General features: G+C 39.7%; 1 protein-coding gene across 2 annotated transcripts in view; it reads left to right on the top strand.

Moving 5' to 3' along the window:
* Positions 1-1110: 1110 nt before the first annotated feature.
* LOC149197888 (protein PIN-LIKES 6-like) overlaps positions 1111-21078 on the top strand; it is a 442686-nt gene continuing 422718 nt past the window's right edge. The window contains exons 1-4 of one of the 2 annotated variants that reach the window (XM_089406022.1): positions 1111-1555; positions 1766-1938; positions 2223-2630; positions 4086-4165. In XM_089406022.1, the coding sequence (XP_089262148.1) occupies positions 2469-2630; positions 4086-4165 (242 nt within the window). In that variant the 5' untranslated portion in view covers positions 1111-1555; positions 1766-1938; positions 2223-2468. Of the gene's footprint in view, positions 1556-1762; positions 1939-2222; positions 2631-4085; positions 4166-21078 lie in introns of both variants that reach the window. The other variant, XM_089406023.1, reaches the window with a different exon arrangement.

Here is a 21078-nt window from a genome sequence, read left to right as displayed (position 1 = left end):
TAATACGAAAACACTCAAAGGTTGAACCACTGTTTGTTTTTTGGTTTTCTGACGTCCCTAACGATATGGCCTATTTTCGACAGTCTGGAGCTTGAAAAAAGGCAGTCTGGAGCTTGGAAAAAGGCTAAAGTAGTGCTGCCCGTAAATTAAAAATAATGGCCAACAATGGCGAGGGACCGTGACCGTTCAAATCATAAAATGCATCTACAATTCCATTTCCCCTAATTTCCTTCGCGAAATGGATAAGAATGACAGCGGTTCCGTGGAATGATATTGTGTGCGCGGAGCTCCGGATCAATGAATCCTTTTCTCTCATTGAATTCATCTCATTTCTACATTCAGGAAAGCCATGGATGAAATTTCCCCCAGAGATTTGATGGAGCCCGTTTCAGAGGTATGATGGAGCCCGTTTCAGAGATATGTCAGGGCGGCACGGGAAGCAAGAGCGGAGAATACGAAAAGGGTACCCCAGGTAAATCTTTTAGGCTCCGATCTAGCAGCATTCAAGCAAGGGTGAATACTTTGCAGTAGATAATAGACGAGAGGTCGACCAAATGACCCCGCTCCGATCTAGCAGCATTCAGGCAAGGGTGAATACTTTGTAGCAGATAATAGACGAGAGGTCGACCAAATGACCCTCCATATCCAGAGAACCTTCAGATAACCTTCCTTTCATCCAACAATTAACAATTCTCTAATCGTCTAACACATAATTTAACGGCATACAAGCATGACACGTACATTTTAGGGAAGTTTATTTCAGAGGGAAACACCTTACTATATAATAAACCTTTGTACTTCCTCAATAATAAACCTTTCTATTCACTCAATGAATGATTTCTTAAAAAAAAATAAAAAAATAAAAATAATAAATTACTTAAGAGACGATCTAACCCATTAATAATTCTAATTCAAATAGTTAAAATGAATAATTTCTATGGGGAACATATGCTTAAAATAATAAATATACAAAGTAATGGAACCTTTAGTTTCGTCTGAAGTCACCAGAACTTTAACATGCATTTTCTTTGCGTCACGACAATAATTTATAATTCATCATCAAATAATTTCGGTACCCGCATCCATTGCGGTACAATTATTAAATTGGCCTTGCGTAAAAATGGCGGCTGGGATCCCAAATTCCCAATAGTAGATCAAGTTCCGGGCATGAAACGGATGGCCGGTGTGCAGCCGATCTCACTGTGGGACGAAGATCGTACGGCTTTTCCTACTCAGGGAATGCCGCGTGCCAATCATCGTATGGCTTAATCCAGAGAGCAGCAAGACGAATAACCTTTGACAGAGAAGCCTGCATAGATTTAATATGGAAAGCTGGCGCACGCGATTCATATCGAGGCTTTTCAGAGCGGGATCTAGATGCGAAATATCGTAAAAGAAGTGCAGTGAACTCCATATATTTCGAATGCTGTAAAATTTTCGACATCTTTCGGCGTTTTCCGGGGTGCTCTGCTACAGAAAATATTCAGGAATGCTGCCATGCTCGCCAGTTTTCCTGCAACATTCGAGGCATTGTAAAAGTTCGCAAACTTTCAAGGTCTCTAGAGCAAATTTAAGGATTTGCATGCGTCTAAAATTTTTCGCTTTAACGAATTTCGCTGATGTTCAAAATGTATATACAGGAAGTTAAGTTTTCTTAGGTTATTTTGAGTAAAGTGAGTGCAGGAATTAGTTGCTGCGGAAATTTCATTTTTCTGCTGCTTAAGGTTTCCTTTCGAAGCTTGATCCATTTGGCCTTTTGCAGCAGTCGTCATATTGGAAACATTTTTTCCGGAGTAATTGTTGCGGAGTCTTAAAGTTTTTTTTGATTTTCGTCCCTTCGCACAAAAGAAAGCCAGGAACAGCATCGCTTCAATTTGAATCAAACAGAGTGCTCTGTTCGTCATTCATTTAAGATATTCGGCCGATAGCTGAAGCAGAGTAAAATTTTGAACACAATTTTTTTTTGGAGCAAATTGTATTTGGATATATTTGTGTGCATCAGCAATTTGCATGCAGATTTACTGATAATTTGTGATTATTGAAGCCCTGAATTTTCGAGATATGCAGATCCCTTGTCATTCTAGCACCCATTTCAAGGAATAATTCCTGCATGAGTTTGATAAGAGTTCAACTATATTAACTAGGACTGGATGGTGTCCTGCATGAGTTACACTGTTTTTTTCTTACTATTTTTTCCCTTCAATACATGAACATGATTACAGGCTCCGCTCTGGTCCGTTGTTGAGAAAATAGATTTATTTGCATTTTGGCACGGTTGATGGTTGTTTAGAATCACGACTGCTGGAAGCTGAGACCGTGCTGTGTATCCGTCTCAGCTTCTAGTGGAAATTAGTCAAAGAGTGTTTGGATTGGACTGAAGGAGATTAGCATGAAGTAAAGAGTTACCGGCAAAGGTGATCTGAAAACAGATCAATTCTATTTCTATATTCCAAGGATTTCTTCCAGCAATGATTCTAACAATGGGGAACGACTCAGAATCCGTCTTTAAAATGCTAAAGTTTGCAGTCTTACCCATTGCAAAGGTGTTTGTGATGTGTTTCCTTGGGTTCGTCATGGCTACGAAGTACGTCAACATATTAACTCCCAGCAATCGCAAGCGTCTCAACGGGGTAATCTTCCTCTTTATCTTCGCTAGTCATTGCATGTTGTAGCATGTTCTTTTTTAGGGGGGAAAACAAAAAAATTCTATCACAATTACACATAATTATTTTGGTGCCTAGCAGAGGCTTCTACCAAGACCTTATTCCGTCTGATCACTGGTTTACCTACCAAAGACCACCACTTAAAAGATTCTAATCGTGAACACGAACCACTGATTCCTTGAGGGTGTAGACGGATTGGCAAGTCCAGTTGGACACCTGAGCTATTTCAGGTGGTTGAAACCCAAGGGGGTAGGGTGGGTGCATCCCCATAAGGTGGCTCTAGTTTGATAGCAAGGGCTGTGACCGAAAAAATTGCTTTTATCCTTTACCAACCACTGGTTCCTCAATACAATGCCGGGATCTGTTCCTTAGGTGCCTTTGCTTCAAGCATTCCTGGATGAAGTGGACAAAGTCCTTGCAATGGACCTTTCTTCATTTACCATCATCCTGACCCATGCACCATCACCAAATTCTTATTCTTAGCTTCATCTTGATTAATTGCTTTGGGTATCATTGAGGGATATGTAGAACAAGTCCCTTTGTGTCTAGCTAGACTCAAAAACTCCTGAAAGCAGTCTCCTCTATGTTCTATGTTTCAAAGTTCATCAGTGACTACACTAAACATATTTTTAGATGTCCTCTGGTGTTCTTTTCAAAATAGGCTAGGCAAATAGAAGTAGCCAGTAATATTTTTCCTCCACCCAAAACAATGATAGCTGTGCTGCCTACGCAATTCATTATGGCTGGAGGAAAGTAGGCCCCTTGCCTTAAACGAGAGAGCCCTGATTTAACATGACTAGAGGTGCCAGTATTCCCATGCATCCACATGTCTCGCACGTTCTCTTATTTTCTTCCAACATGGAGTGGTCTGAATTCTCACTTAAATTTGCTTTACTCCCAAATGGTCTCCCTAGTTACCTATCTGGTTCCTCATCTTATTGAACCATTCTTTTAAGTAGGAAAACGTTATTACATGAATATTTGAAACAATACACTTAATTTCCTCCAAGAGATCCTGAATACTCCAATCTCTGATACCCCATTTATTTGAAACCCGATTACTGGAGGGAAGAGTCTCTCTTAATAATGAGCGTATCATTGCCTTATTCAGTACTTAAATTAGTCCCTGAATTGGAGCCTCAAATTCAGCTGTTGTTTGATATGCCAATGGAGAAAGCAAAAATGATATTATCTTTGTCATTCATTATCATCCCATCATTCCTAGATCTGTCTGCTTGGACCTTAGTTGCACCATCAAGATTTAGTATGAACCAGCTCTCAGGAGGTACCTCTCTAGGCATGGGGTTTATTTTGGTGGCAAATTGTATTAAGTTGTGGATGTATGTCTGCATGTGCTCTAGTTTTGACTATTTTGAATTTTCTTTTCTTTGTTGACAGACCTTGCTGTTTTTCTTTGTGCAGCTTGTTTTTACTTTATTTCTACCATGTCTGATTTTCACACAACTGGGAAGAGCTGTGACACTACAAAAGATGATTGAATGGTAAGATAATCTATCTTCAAATTTTATGGATTCTTACTTATCATTTGGTATGCTTCTTCTAGCATTTGGTGAGAATTTTTTGCTTGTCGGTTTGAAGAGGCAAAGTTCCAATCTGCATATTCTAAGTCCTAAAACTTATGGAATTGATAATCTCTGTACTTAGAGAGGAAAATAAAAAGAGTAGAAAGTGAATAAAAATTGTAGCCATTATGTGTGTACTTATATCATTGCTGCATGTTTCCATGCATTATTATGCAAAATCTACAAATAGTTGGTTGCTCTTTAGACAAGCAATCTCGTGATTTTTCCTTTTTGAGTAGTCTATCACGAACAATTTTGTAAAACAATACTACACTGCGTTGCATTTTATTTTGCAGTTTACCTCTTAGTTGCATTGTGAGTAGACATTGTTGGGTCCCTGGCCAAGTGTTCCAGTCACTGTCTTTGACAGCAGCTTCTCAAAATATATAAAAAATGTTTAGAGACTACATCAGATTCCAGATCACATTAGATTGGTTGCCTGTAGAATCTTCATAATTGTGATGCGAGTAAGGATATTTTGGATAACCGTGCTTGTTTTGAGTAAGTCTGTTTTCTAAGAGTGCATTTGAGAGTCCTTGAAAATTGGGATTTTTTTTTTTCTAACTAAGATACAACCTAGAAATTTTCAAAGAGATAATCTAAGCTTTTGATGGTTATAGCAGAAATTTAAAGACACAAATGTTGAAAATTGTGTAGCTTGGGAGGTACTCCTACAAGCCTTGGGTACTAGGTATGTGCGAAGAAAACCCACAAAAATGGATATTTGCGGGCAAAGTACCCAACCCTGGGGCTTTGAACCCAAAGCAGTGGGTTTAGAACAAGAAATTGAATTTTATTTATAATATTTTGGTGTTGAGCATGTAGGCTCAGGTCAGCTGGGTGCCAAGAGACATGACCCTTGGGGTTAATTAGTCACCCCATGAACACTATACATATGAGAGACCATGATGTTGTTTTTCCACAACACTGGAGAATCTAGGTTAGGGTCTTAGAATCTCTGACACTACTTGTGAAAATTTCATAAATTGGAATCCCTACTGCAACAATTGATTAAACTTCTTCTATTTGTTAATTACTGAAACAAATTATTTACTGCTTCCTACTGCAAATATTGAAGCTAACACACTGCAACCTACACCAATTAAATAATATGCCCAAAACAAGAACAGAACAATAGAGAAAGATGCAACACAAAGGACACAATTCTTTTTGGACATATGTCCTCGGAAAAACCCAATGCGGGAAAACCGGTGCAACAGATCTGAGGGTTTTTATTATTATGTAGTAGTTTTATGAATACAGCTCTGGACGCCCTCCCAACAATCCATTTACAGAGAAATAAACTGGCAGAAGAAATTTGTGAGATTACCTCACTCTACTTGGCAAGTTCCGACTGATCTAGCAGCTAAACTGAGAGTTCCTCGGCTACTTCTGCGCTGCCCCTGCGTCAGCCTCTAAGGCCCTATGTGAGCTCAACTGGGGATCGATTTGCCTTCTGGAGCAATTTCCAACCCTCCCAGCTCAGAAATGTCAGCTCCCTCTGCAAATTTGGACTTCTACTTGGAGACTGCGCTACTTCTGCGTGAGCCCTTTTGGCTCAGCGTCAACCTCTGCGTGAGCCAATCTGGCTTAGCGTCAACCCTTCCTGGGTCCTGTGCTGCCTCCTTCTGGTGTCTCTCTGCCTCTTTGCTGCGTATCCTAGGCTCTGGAGAAGATACTCCAACCCAACTATCGCTGCCCCTAACTGCACAAGCTCACTATTGATATTCTCTCGGCCACTGCTCTGCTTCAAAAAATCGAACTTTTGAACTCACTCTGTGTATATTTCAAAGTGACCCTCAAGCCTCAAATAATCTCCTCGTTGACATTCAACAGCCCAGATTAGAAGCTAATCAATGGATAAGATCATTTTTTCTTGATCCTTGTCCTCTTCTAGAAGTTACACCCACAGTTTATATTAATACCCTTTAATTTTATTTTCCTAAGTTTAGACTTAGGGTCCCATCAAAAATAATAAATAATTCTAATAAAACTGTTTTTGGGTGGAATTTCCCAAAACGCTTTGTGGGTTCTTTGGAATACATGTGCCCAAGCCTCCTTTCAAAATTTGAGACTTAGAGCACATCCGATGCTACTAGAAATCAACACTACCACTCCAAATGCCACAACAAACTACTTTGCACAACGAGATATAAACTACAGTAAATCAACTAGTGCACAAAAATAAACAACTTTTTACAATTTCAACAACCCAACTTTGTTATATTAACAAATTGTAATACAACAGTCTAGGGCTCCCGTCTTAGGGATAATGGCCCTCATACATCCACTGATACAAGAATACAAACTAGAGCTTGTTATCAACAACTATGACAACTAAATTGCCCCCAACAAGATACATACACTTTCCAGTTGATGTAATGCACAATCACAACTCCTTGGTCGTACCCTGAACACATCTGCTTGTCCGTCTACTCCCAATTTGCAACTTTGCCTCTATCAATGGTCCTGCTCCTTTAGGTCACTGAACACGGGTCACAAATCTGCCCTCTAACCAATCATTTGTTCATAAATGCATCAACACATAGGGTCTTCTGTTGGGTTGTTCACAACTTCGTTTGTGAACAACTCTCATCTGCCCATTGCTGCTCCTCAACTCCCTTGGAACTTTTTCCCTCTATTGCCTCCCTATGCTGCTCCAATGAAGACAAAGCTTGGGCCAGAGGGTTGCCCCCTATCACTGCAAGATGTCCTTCTCCAACAATGAACTTGGGCTGGTCAAACTGATCCCTTTGACCTTCTTCATTCGTCCTTCAAAGACCAGTGACTGAGCATCGACTTTCTGCCTCTTTTAACAACTCTCTTTGTCCTCCAAGAAGACTGTACTTAGGGCCTCCTTGCTACCCTCCAACAACCTTGAGATTCCCAACAACAACTTTTCCAAAATGGACTCTATCCACTAACAAAACAACATCAACAAAAGGAGACACACATACCTTATTTCTCCTCCCTTTGTCCTTGGCAACTGTGCACTTTTTCTAAGCTTTGACAAACCTGGTTAGGGCACACGTCAACCTTAGCTCATTGCTGCTACCCTTTGCGTTTACCCTCGAAAGTAGGCCTAAACTACTCACTTTTGCTTCTTGTGTATGCGCCCTAGGTTGGACTGCCTCCTAGGCTTCTCAACCTCCTTCAAAATAGAGATCCGAACGTGTTGTCACCTCAGAAAGGTCTGCGACCTATACCATAACTATAACGTAACTTAAATGTGCTCCAAACATGCCCAGATCTCACCTCAAATACTCGACCTCCTGCCTAGGGAACTCTATCCCTCCAAATAGTCTAGAAAAGTCACCAAATCTTGCTCCTTTTCACCTTCACTGGAGTCCTTCAAGTCTGCGGCCACTTCAAAGATCTTCCTTGATGTGTTTTACAATTTGGATGTGCTCCATTAGCCTCAATGTCACCCTTTATTTATATGCTTCTCTTGGGCTTCAACGAACTATCTTTGAGGGCTTATTTTACTCCTGCCGATCCTAACTTTTCTTTTGCAAGCCCATCTAGCACACAAATAAATTAATATCTCACAAATTACCAACCCTTTCTTGGTGTTCTTTGTGTTGAGAAATCCACATAGTGGCAGTTAAACGATTTCTCTTATTATGACACTAACTTGTGATGTTTTCATTATTGTTATTAGATTTTTTTAATTATCTTTTCTTATCATCAAGACTAATGCCAAGCAACAAATAGAAGAGAACACTAGATGTAGGCATGTTGCTAGGGCAAAATCCCACTCTAGGGGAAACCTAGTAAAAAATCTTCCTTCAGTAGATTCAAGATAAGACGACCAAGACCCTTACAACTTAGACTCGAGACTACCTCCATCAAGTCATCCTTGTTTGATCTTCCTTTCACTTATCACTGTGTTAGCACCAAACTATGTTTGCACCGAGACATCATCATTGTAATACCACCAAGATCTTATCATTGTAATGGCACTGAGACCTTATCACTGTAGAAGCATCGAACTAATGTCACTGTGATACCATCAAACTGAATTCATTGTGATAGCTCTGAATTAAGGTCACTGTAATAGCACCGAATTGAAATGGCACCCAAACTGTGAGACTGAAATAGCACCGTTCCTTCAGTAGATTCAAGATGAGACGACCAAGACCCTTACAACTTAGACTCAAGATTACCTCCATCAAGTCATCCTTGTTTGATCTTCCTTTCACTTATCACTGTGTTAGCACCAAACTATGTTTGCACTGAGACATCATCATTGTAATATCGCCAAGACCTTATCATTGTAATGGCACTGAGATCTTATCACTGTAGAAGCACTGAACGAATGTCACTGTGATACCATCGAACTAAATTCATTGTGATAGCTTTGAATTGAGCTGAATTGAGGTCACTGTAATAGCACCGAACTGAAATGGCACCCAAACTGTGACACTGAAATAGCACCAAATCACTGTGACTTATCACCAAAATTGTGGTTACTGTGGAAGTACCGAACTGTGGTAACACCGAACCGTGGGAGCACCAAACTATGGTAACACCAAACTGTGGTTATCATAGCACCGAACTGTAATCTCTGTACCCTATCCAAGCTCCTGTAATGACATCGAAAACTTGTCTCTAAAATGCCTTGTTCGAACTTGTTATCTTTGTTATAGCACTGAAATTTTCTCTCTAAAAATCCGAACTTCTGCGTTAGTGTAATGTGAAGATCTTAGGCTTGTGTATATAGTAGTTTGTCCATTATAGATGAGCCGACATGATCATCATGAAGAGGTGTGTCTTTGTGTAGGCCGACATGACTTCTTTTGAGGGAAGCCAACTTGATGGAGACTTGGATGAAGAGGCTGACTTGATGGAGGAGTCTTTGACCAAACAACAAATTGACTTTGACCCAAATAAATAATCCTAAAGCCTACAATGGAGGCTTGACCTATAACAATTGACCCAAGCATGAAACCCATGCTTTAACAAGTCAATTACAATAATAATAAAATTCTTTTTGCTTTCTTTTGACAAATATATTACATTTTGACTTCAAGTACAATTATGAAGACCGAACCTAGTTACATTCTTCAACACTCCCTCTTAATTAGGGAGGTATTCATATTTACATATAACCAAAGTGGTACATGGAAGATCTTAAAATGCATCATCTACGAAGAAGTTTAGGCACTGCAATGCCATGGACTAGATTCCTGACAGGGAAATCTATCCATTGGTCTCTCAACAATTTAGGCACCACAATACCACGGAATAGATTCCTGACCAGGGCAATCTATCTGGGTGGGACTAAGATGGACTCAAGCTTTCAGCCTCTCTAGGTACCATCAGGCTTACTTGCTAACCATTGACCCAGGGGTCCAGGTGTGTATCCGAAATCAGAGCTCTATATCCAACAACACCTTTACAACTTCGGGACCTAGACATCAACACAAAGTGCTGACCAGATGTCCTCCCAGGCAATGCTTCACTCACAAAGCCTCAACACTCCTTGATCCAGTAGATCAAGGACAACAAATCTCTCTCGATCAAACTGATCAATAACCAACATGCTATCAAAATTTCGAGAGATTTACCTGTACAAACACAACCCCAATCAATAATATACTTTCACATGTACATAATCAAATACAAACCTCCAGGGTCTTGATGTTGCTTTTCAACACAGTAGGGCTACCAACCGAATCTTTGACAGAAGATTCCTCAATCATACACTTTCCTTCACACGTAGCAACATATCCTTCAAAATGCATTCTACAATCTGTTAAAATTGGCAACTAGGGCCAAACTCCATGTGGGTCATCTTATTAATAGCAGCTGATATTTTTCTTGGATGCCTCTCATCGAGAGGTGTAGGATTTATCTAAAGATCATCCGATTCCGATAAGTATTCATGGAGATATGAATTTATATGTGTTATGGGACAATGCCTCAAGGTCGGCCAGCAACCAAATAAACCCCACATGTGCTCAACGTTTTAGTATAAATAGAGGTGGCCTTCAAGACATTTTTACACACTCACTTGGAATCTCTTCCTCTCTACTTGTCTTTGGGTTTTAGTAGGAGGAGAGATCCTAAGGGATAACGCTGCCCTGATGGAGAAAGGATCTACGCTGCCCTAATGAAGAAGCCCTAGACACAGAAAGGAAGGGAGATCTAGAATGGTGAAGGAAGCCTACATAACGCAGCAAGGAAAGATCTAATTGCTGGTCTAGAAAGAGACCCTATCCGCTGTACTAAAAGGCTCCTATACGCAGCCCTAAGGAGAGACCTATATGCTGTTCAAAAGAGCCCTAGCCGCAGTTTTGTTCGTGCCCTAATCACAGTCCATATACACCCTAACTACTGGCCTTATTCCGCACTAGATGTTGCCCTACATCCGCAATTTAAGAAGACTCTTATACGCTGGAAATAGGAGGCCTTATCTCCCTAGACGCAGTCCTCTAATACGCAATCTCAAGAGGCCTCTATGCTGCCCTAACCGCAGTCCTCAAAGGTGATATAATCCGCAGTCAATGAGGGTTCTATGCAGCAAGAGGAGGATTCCTATACGCTGGAAAGAGGAGCCCTTAACGCAGTCAAAAGAAGACTATTCAAGCATGCCCCAGCCGCAGCCATGGAGGAGTCTTACCACAGCTATCAGACCTCAGATTTGGACAGCAACAACGTCAAGCTTCAGGCAGATGAGGAAGGTCTGAAAGTGGTTTGTATGACATGGAGAAGAGTGCTGAAGGGTATACGTTGAAGTCTGTCCAGCAAGGCAACATATGTTAGGACTGTGTTGATAATAGTACAGTCACTTGGATGGAGAAAGGGGTGTGAACTTGATGAAGGTTATGAATGGTAAATTCTATGAGAGAAATCACTGTGTTGAAGACCTTGGTTGGAAACCTTTGGAGCAACAAAGGGGACTGTTAGAGGGCAGATTAATATAGGCCTATGTTCAGTGACATTGGTGGAACTTCGTCATTAATAGAAGGCAGATTGAAGAGCTGACCGTATGAAGGTACAAACTTCCTTGTGAGTAGCAGAGGAAGACTGTGTGTTAGGCCGCAGGCCATAACACCACAGTCAATATTTCGTATGAGTATTTGAGTGCTCAGATCATTAGCATAATATATATGGAGTTGTCATGCTGCTGAAGCTATTAGAGGACTGTTTGATGCTGCTGTAATATAAGATGGACAGAGCTAGTGTCATGGGTTGGTTCAACTGACAAGGAGCAACATGATGATGTAAGGGTCTCACCTTGAAGGACCTTATGCTGCAAATCAGTTGAAGATTGAAGGCTGCTCTCCGAGCTGCAGTCCTTGGTGTCAGGTGTATAACTGCATTGTGTCATCTTCATGGTGAAGATCTCTGCTCTTATCTAGTCAAGTCAAAGTGTTGACTTTTGATGTATATGTACTATCTCTCTCTCTCTACTGAACTATTGAAGAACATATAAGAAGAATTGATCAAGGGTTTCCCCACATTGGGGTTTGTCCTTGGCTAGCGCCACATCTTGTGTTCTCTTGTCTTGGCTTGTCTTTTGCGATTTATGTTTATGTTCTATCTGCAGTTCACTTTAATGCTGATGTGATTGCTAATCTGGAAAAGATATTGAGCTAATTGTGAAAATTGAAATAAATTGCTCTAAGCATAGAACATACCTAAAATTAACACAATCAAAACTATGCTCTGCCTCTCAACCAGGGAGGTTTCCTCTGTCTAGGCTCCCTCTTAACTCAGGGAGATTTCTTCTATCAAGTCTCCCTCTTAACTCAGGGAGATCAACTTCTTCTATATGACATTGGAGAATCTTTCATGGCTTCCATCCTTCTTATTAGAGTCATTCATATATCACGCTTATCACATCAACTTTACTTACGATCATCTTCACCATCTTGTAGATGATGTACCTGTACAACTTAGACAACAAGTACAACCAAATCTATAGAAGCATGAAGTTAGCCATATCAGAATCACAGAAGTATTTTAACTTTATATATATCAGATACCCAAACAAGATAAACATACTCTTCGACATCTTGCTAAGGACTTTGTTACAAACCCTAGACTACTTCATCAAGGCTTATTTCATAACAATTCTCATTACATCTAGGGTTTCAATGTTTCTTTCAGAGGTATGACATACCCTACTACAACATATAGCAAACCCTAGAAACAATTCAAATATAGATCTACAAAGCAATTTTCAGAATTCATATGTTAGACTTCTTACTAGGATTTCATGTAAACCCTAGATTTCATATATAAGCTTTTAAACAACCAAGAATCAATCACAACTTAATCAACATGACTAGCATCCAATAGGGCTTGCTACAAACCCTAGATTTTCTCATTTCAACAATCACAATATAGATTTATAGATTTCAGATTGTCATATCACACATACTCTAGAATTTAACTATTACTAGGGTTTAGCTGCAAAACCCTAGGTTTCCCAAACAACATAATCCTAGAATATTAAACTCAGACAAGGGCTTATATATTTAAACCCTATTACTTATGACCATCAGTAATTAGGTCAACACATATATCTAGGAATACATCATCAATCATATACATAACATATGTCAGGTAATATTAACATATTAGACATATATCGACCTAGACTAAGTTAGGGTTTCAACCAAATGAATGCATACCTAGGGCTTCATTCCTAGGATCATATTTTAAATACATAACAAAGGTTTTGCTTATAGGCCCAACCAAACCCTAAGGATCGAGGGTTTCATAGGAAAGCAAACCCTACAATACCAAAACTTCAAAGGTTCGGGATTTCAGACAACACCATTTCAACCCTAACAAGTTAGGGTTTTCATGATCATACCAAAACCCCAAACATGACATCATCAATATATCAAACATAATAGCAATTTCTTTAGACTCCATCAATAACCCTAAGTAGATTAGGGTTTCATTCATTGTCAACATACCCTTAGGTTAGGGTTTTCCAGAGAACCTGTCTAGGGTTCTATAAGAACAATCAAGGATGTAGGGAGGGTAGATTTATCAAAAGATGAATCACCCTAAACAAGAATCTTTATGATTCAAGGCTAGACATAACGACGCTAGTAATGTAATGCAAATTTCAAAATAAGATAAAGAGAATTTTATAGTCTAAGACATACCTGGAGATGTTTCTTGACAAACCTTGTAGGAATTTCTTGAAGTGTAAGCCATGATCTTCTATACCTGTAATGCATACTTTCAAGCAAAACATGTGATACCAAGAACATGATTTCATTTCTCAAGTTAGATCTTCTACGTAACCATGGAGGATGGAATCTTATGATATCAAGTTATTCCTTCTTCCAACATTAGGATTTTTGCTTTACTTGTAAACTTTAGAAGATGAGGATTAAGGTTCTTTGGATGTCATCTAGGGATTACATTCTTTTACCCTAGACTAACTGTAAACTAGGACTATCTAAGATTAGGTATATTACAAATCCAAAAGCGTACCTTGTATTTACGTACCTCTGATTTTTGATAGTTCATTAGACTTGTTGTAGTGACAGTATTTGATTTCTTTAAGCTGGTTCTTTGTGTTAGTTTTTGTAGCATCGGATGTGTTCTAGCCACGAAACTTTGTGGAGAGGCTAGAATACATGTATTCTCCAAAACCTAGAAATCGTTTCTAGAAATTCCACCTAGAGACGACTTAATTAAAATAATTAATCTTTTTCTAATGGTACCTAAGTCTAAACTTAGGAAAATTGATTAATTAAAGGGTAATAATTAAATCATGGTGAGAATCTTCTAGAAGAAGACTTGGATCAATTTCTAGTTAATCTTAACCATCGATTATGTTTTAATCTTGGTTGTTGATGTCTCAACGAGAGATTATAAGAAGAAATTCGATGGAGGTTGGAGAACACACTTGAGACACTAAGGAATTTGATTTTGCTGGGAAATCGATCTCTAGAGTAGCAACATTCTGTTGCCGGAGGTGATTCCGTAAGATCGAAGCAGTGAGAGAGGGGTAGGGATAGTAAGGCCGGAGGGAGATTTTCTAGTGCGGTGAGTGCATAGTAGAGAGACGGTGAGTTCCACAAAGAGGTAGCGTAGAGCAGAGAGGTAGTGCCGTGCTTTAGAGGGGGAGTCGTATTTTGTTGGGGAGAAGCAGTTATTCAGTGCCAGAAGCCAGAGTGGGAGCCCGGAAGCCAAGATAGTCCATTTCCTAGACAACAACTGATCAGTTAGCGAGAGAGACGCTGGTTAGAGTTGTGTGATGCAGAGCTGCGTAGGTTGGCACAGGAACTGCGCAGAGGCAACATAGAGCAGCTCATCTTGAGCCAAGGTCAGTGATGAATCACTGGTGGAAGTGAGATTTTTTTCACTAGATCTTCTGTCAGTCATTTCTTTGTATGGACAACTAGATTTGAGCTTCCATAGATTTGTACTTAAGATTTACTATTGCATAATAATAAAATTCTTAGCTGTCGCACCGATTTTCCCAAGATGGGTTTTTTTGGGGACATTGGTCCAAAAATATCTGTGTACTTGTGTGTGTGGGCATCTATTCTTCCAACATTATTTTTCTTCCGTAGTATTGTATTTGTGAAGGCTGCAGTGTATTAGTTTCGATATTTACCATAGGATGCAGTGAATAATTCGTTCAGTTTATTTAACAAATATAAGAAACTTAATCAGTTGTTGCAGTAGGATTTGGGGTTTCCGAATTTTTACATGGTATCAGAGCATAAATTGTAAGTTGGAGAGCTCAGTTGTAGAAGGAAAGAGGAATTTTGTAGCTCTACGCAAGTAGAAGTTCGAAACCCTCAGAGGCAGCGCAGTTTCTTGGTCAGGAGGGTCAATTTCTTGAGGAAAAATCAATTTCTCTAAGAGAGCGATAGAGAAATCGGATTTCTCCAGTTCGAGGATTACCAGAGGTAGAGGGAGCAACTAATATTTTCCTTGGAAAGCAGATCTCTAGCTGGACGCAACTGTTTGCTAGTGTAGAACTAGCGTCGGGAGGAAGAAGAGCACACACTTTCCTCAGGGAACTTGGAGTCTCAGGAAGTTCGAATTCCCTTGCAGATCAACAATCGTTGTGAGCAGATTTTCTCACTCTAGAAGGGAGTGCGAATAGCTTAGCAGTAGCTGAGTAGAAGGAAAGAGGGAGTTTTTGACATACCTTCGAGGTTTATTTCAACAGTTTTGAGTTTCCAGATTTTGCAGCTCTACAGGGATGGCCGTATGAGATTGCCAAAGGAGGCCAAGCGAGTTAGCCAAAATTTAGATCTGGACAGCAGATTGACTTCCAGTTGTCGGAGGTAGATCTCTGAGGAAGTGCGAGTTCTCTAGTGCGAGTTGCAAAGAAAGGAAGGGTCCCAACCAGGGACTAGGTTCAAAAGGAGATAGTTGGGCACCAGATCCAAGAGGTGAGAGGAGTATGAGACTCTAGTGTGCTAGATGGGCAGGATTCTTGATGAGGTCCACCTCATGAATCAATACTTTGTGACGGGAGCCCATAACATGCAGTAGCAGGATGGATCAATGGCAGATGTTGCAGTCAGATGCCAGAGTGATAGATGCAGTGGCTAGTAGCAGTTAGATACTAGGCAACGTAGTGCAGAGTTGGCTGCAGTGCATTTGGCACAAAGCAGAGTCAGCAGCAGTGCAAAGGCTTCAATGACAGTGTAGAGTCTAGCAACAGTTAGGGCTCAGGTGACAAATGCATTACACTGACCACAGTTGGTTCAGTGTCTTGGATATTTCTCAGCAACAAATGTTGTAGTTGCAGCAGCAAAGGATGAGAGGGAGTTGTAGTGCAGATGCAGTAATTGACACCAGTTGAGAGGGGTCAGCAGTGTTAACATTCCTCTGTGTCCCAAGGCTGAGTAAGGAGACTGACAGAGGTAATTGCAAACCACTTAGGATTTGGCAGCGAGCCCTACCAAATCAAAGAGGGCTCTCTCTATGAACTCACATCCAATGAATGACTGGAGAAGGAAAATATTTTAGGCTAGGTATGTTTAGCTCTAGGGTTTTGAAATTTTAGGATTTTGTTGGATTAGTAGTAGACGTCAAGGAACTAGGTCAGGTCTCAAAAGATTCAGTTGCAAGGGATATAGAGGAGCAAGGTAGGTATGTTTTAGTGACACTTTGAGGATTGTTAATGTAGTGTAGAGTTGAAAAGGAAAAGGTTCAAAATGAGCATGAATATCATGAATTCATTTATTAGAAGATAGATAAGATAAACATGAAATTCCTAACAAAATAGAGCTTAAGCTTAAGAACTGTTTAAAAACTCATACGAAAATCACTGAAAGCAAAGATATGGAAAGAAGGATAACTAATCATTCATTTAAGTGATTTACAAAAGAAAAACAATGTCACAAAATCATACCACAAGAATTCCTAAATAATAGCTGCAACTGGCCTGTTAATTTCCTGTAAAAAGATGATGAATACAAGCTCCAAAGCCTTTTATTCTCTGATGTCCAACCCTTCCCTTGAGTTTGATTTGGGTAGATATAGACCAAAACAACTCTTTCCCCCTCTCAGGGGTCGAATCCCTCATGATAGTGTTGACACCTAATCCTTGTGATTGGGTAAATATATGTAAATAAATAAAAGAGAAATGTGAACAGTCATCGGGAGATGAACTGAACAGTCTCTCCCTCATGTATATAACAGACCTACCTGATTGAATGAATAATACGAATCAATTTTCTGCTTAATGGAGTTACTGCCTGGCCTGACATGGTATCAGAGCCAGCTCCTTTTTTAGCCTTTATGTCTTTGTAACTCCTGGTCTGCTCCACTGCTCCCCATATAATTCAGTAACTGATTACCTGCGTTCTGTTTGCCATCCCTGCGCTCTCTGTCTGACATTCATCTGACCTGGTTTGAAACGTTTGCGCTGTCCTGACATGGGAACGTTTGCGTTGTCCTGACCTGGTTTGCAAAATAGTTGAATGCTGGTCATCCTGACCTGGTTTGAACGCTGGACGTATCGTATGTTTGAACGCTGGACGCTTCTAGTATCAGTTTCAAATAATTGAACGCTGGACGTTTCATATGTTTGAACGCTGGACGCCGTCTATCAGTTTCATTTGTTTGAAAGCTGGATGCTCTGTTGCTTGATTTCTTGCTGGACGCTTTGTATGTAGCTGGGGCCAAGTCTGTTCTATCATTGCTCGACACACCATGATGGGCACCCTAAAGGGTTCAACCTTGAAATGCAGCTGCTCTTTCCAATATTTCGTATGCATACACGGTTTTATAAATTGATGGATTGTTTATACTCTAATTTAACTACAATTGTGAACCTGCATTTGAATGTGGTGTGTGTCAGAACTAGAATATGGCGAGAAGGCTTCTAGTTATGTTCGAAGGTGACGACAGGACGTTTAAGCATCTGTTGTTGCGTCAAGTTATCGCCATACCAAAGATATCTCTCGCCCAGCTTTGCAAATTGAATGAATAAGAGGGGCTCACTTGTTAACGAACGCGAGAGTTCATTTTCCTCTGCTTTCCTTGCATAACCAAGAGTTTGCTTCTCACACAAACGGTCAATTTCTTCTTCTTTCATTGCAATATGAACTTGATTGCGATATAGGTTTTTATAACTGATAAACCAAAAGTGGAGTGAAGCTGCAAGCTGCTGGTCTGACTGTTCAAATAGTTGAACGCTGGTCATAGTATATTCCTTTCAAATAATTGAACGCTGGCCTAATATCCTTTCAAATAGTTGAAAGCATACATTTGAACGATGACAACAAATTTGTAGCAGAATATTTGGTGTAGGCAGAACGTCCATGATGCGTTGAGCCCTTTTAAAAGAGGCCGTATGGTATGAAGAATTGGCTTTGTATACTGCGTATGCATTGAATGTTTTTTATTGGTAGCCGTGTACATTTTGAAAGTCATTTTCTCTCTGTGTATTGAAGTTGTGATGGCAGTGATTCAATGGGTACATGAAAACCTTATGTTAGAAGTTTTAATGGACGATAATACCCTTTGAGAATGCCCTTTTGAGTACATTTTTACTGTATATTGGCAGAAGTATTCTTTTCTATCAGCAAAAGTTTTTTTTACAGAATGCATTCAATCATATCCATGGTAGGAATAGTTCTCACTGGCAAGGAGAACTATCCTGAATGGTCCCAAATGATAAAACACACCCTCATCTTCAATGAGTTGTGGAAAGGAGTGTGTGTCGGAGAAGTAGACAATGACCCAGTACAGCCTACCTCAGACAAAGAGCTCGTCATTTGGGAAAACAAGAACAACAAAGCTTATGCATTAATCGCAACATCTGTAAATGAAGAGGTGAGTCGCCATATTTCGTCATATTCAACTGCCTTTGAAGCTTTACAAAAGCTGAAAGAACTCTATGACTCACATTCTGCACTTGAAGTCGTTCAACTCATGATTAAACTCTTCACTCTTGAACTGCAAAATAATGATCCTCTTGCTCTTGCATCTGAAGTAAAGTCTATAATGCATGATATAAAATCCACTAAGGTTGAATTGGATATTCCTCTTATTGCTTTTCTCAAGGCACTTTATCCTACTTACTCCAATTATCTTGAGTCATTGCAAGCAAATGGAAATCTCAAAGATATAACCTTTGACTCTCTTGTGAAAAAGTTTGCTGAAAGAGAGAAAGCTTTTGGAAAAAAGACAGCCCCTGAATCTTCTGAAGAGACTGTGTGCCTTGCTCATAAAGAAAAGCATCCTGCTCAAGATTCTACAAGAGGAAGAGGTGGACGAAGAGGAAGAGGAAGATATTTCAGAGGCAGGGGGGCAGACATTCTCAAGGAGAAAAGGCAGATTTGCATTGCATTCGCTGCAAAAGAAATGGATCACATGATGCCTCTACATGCAAACTACCATGGGACAAAATTGAGCAGAAAAGAAACCAACAGAAAGGTAAAATTGATGATACAGACAAAGGTAAAGCACCTGAATCCGCTCACTATGTTGAGGCACAATGTAACATTGGAGTAAATGAAGATTTGTTTAATGCTTCACTTGCTTCGTGGAAAAATAATTGGTTGCTTGATTCAGGAGCAACCTACCACATGACTCATAGAAAAGATTTTTTTGAAGATTTCACTAACAATGTTGATGGAGCAGTATACTTTGCAGATCAATCAAAAATCAAGCCATCAGGGCTTGGCACAATCAGGCTTAAACTGCTTGGTCTTCCAGACTTTCTTCTGGATCATGTTCTATATCTCCCATAGCTCAAGAGAAACTTGCTGTCCTTGGTCCACATCCGCCAACAAGGTCACTCCATTCATATGTTTGATGGCAAGCTTGAGGTAAGAAAAGCATCTGATCACTCACTTGTCATGAGGGGAATAGAAGAAGAAAGGCTTCTCAAACTGCAAGGAACATCTGCTCATGCACAACATTTCTCATACAATTCTCATCATGAGGAAGGTACACTTCCATCAAGTTTATTATGGCATGCTAGATTTGGACATTTGAACTATGACAGTCTTCGCTTATTGAAGAAAAATGGTGTTGCTGGTTTGCCTACAATTCCTAGAAAACTTAAGCAATGTGATGCTTGCATTCTAGGAAAGCATAGCAAATAGTCTTTTCATGATTCACATTCAAGAGCACATAGGAAACTTGAACTCATTCATTCAGATTTATGTGGTCCAATGCCTGTTCCTTCTGCAAATGGAAATAAATATATCATGACGTTTATTGATGACTACACTAGAATGTGCTGGGTTTATTTATTGAAGAACAAATCTGATGCTTTTCAAACATTCAAGAATTTTCATAAATGGATTGAAAATGACGCACAATCTCATATTGGGTCTATTCGCACTGATAATGGAAAAGAATACACATCAAATGAATTTGAAAACTATCTTCGCCAACATGGAATCAAACATCAAACAACTGTGCCTTATAATCCCCAACAGAATGGTGTAGCTGAAAGAATGAATAGAACAATCTTGAATATGGTACGATCCATGCTTTTCTTAAAAAATGTAAAGATAATGTTTTGGGCTGATGCTGTTCTATGTGCTGCATATATAAAGAATAGATGTCCATCTAATGCTATAAGAAACAAGACTCCTTATGAATTGTGGTATGGACATGTTCCTTTGGTAAAACCTCTCAGGGTCTTTGGTTCCACCTGTTATGCTTTGATACCAAAGGTACATAGAAACAAACTTGGTGCTAGAAGTCGTAAGTGTATCTTCCTAGGGTATTCAAACACCTCCAAAGCATACCGCCTCTATGATGAAGTAAATAAAAAGTTTGTTGTATCTAGAGATGTAATTTTTCTTGAATCATCCAAAACTGACAATGTTGTTGAGCGGCCACTTGATTGCTTGGATAGATTCGCAGAAGCAAAATCATTTCAAGAATTTGATAATCAGATTCCACATCTTGAAGGGGGGATTCCTATACTAGATCAACATTTGGAATCTTCTTCTGAAGAACACTCTCCCTCGCATGAAACTCCAACAACGGATGATGCTTTAAGTGATGTAATTGATAGAATTGGGAGAATCAATCTTGATTCAGTCCCAACTCAATCAACAGAGCAGCTTGGACCATCTCAGAAAGGTCCCCCAAAGTGGCTGGCGAAGACACTTGAAAGTGTTCATCCTGATGAAATTGGAAAAACAGGAACCAGAGATTCAAACCGGCAAAATGGAGGTGATGTAGATGACTCTAATTCACCTGTTGATATGGATGTTTCTTATGATTGTGAATTGAACTTGTCTACATATTTTGAACCAACTTCCTTCAAAGAAGCTGCTTCTCATGATGAATGGAAAGAAGTGATGCAAAAGGAGTATGATGCCCTCATAAAGAACGGCACTTGGAAGCTGGTTGATCCT

The sequence above is a fragment of the Pinus tabuliformis genome, chromosome 2_2, assembly GCF_031772625.1.
Source record: "Pinus tabuliformis cultivar Carrire ecotype Pingquan chromosome 2_2, CPIR1, whole genome shotgun sequence".
Classification (NCBI taxonomy): Eukaryota; Viridiplantae; Streptophyta; class Pinopsida; order Pinales; family Pinaceae; genus Pinus; species Pinus tabuliformis.
This window is presented reverse-complemented; position numbering and strand designations above follow the sequence as displayed.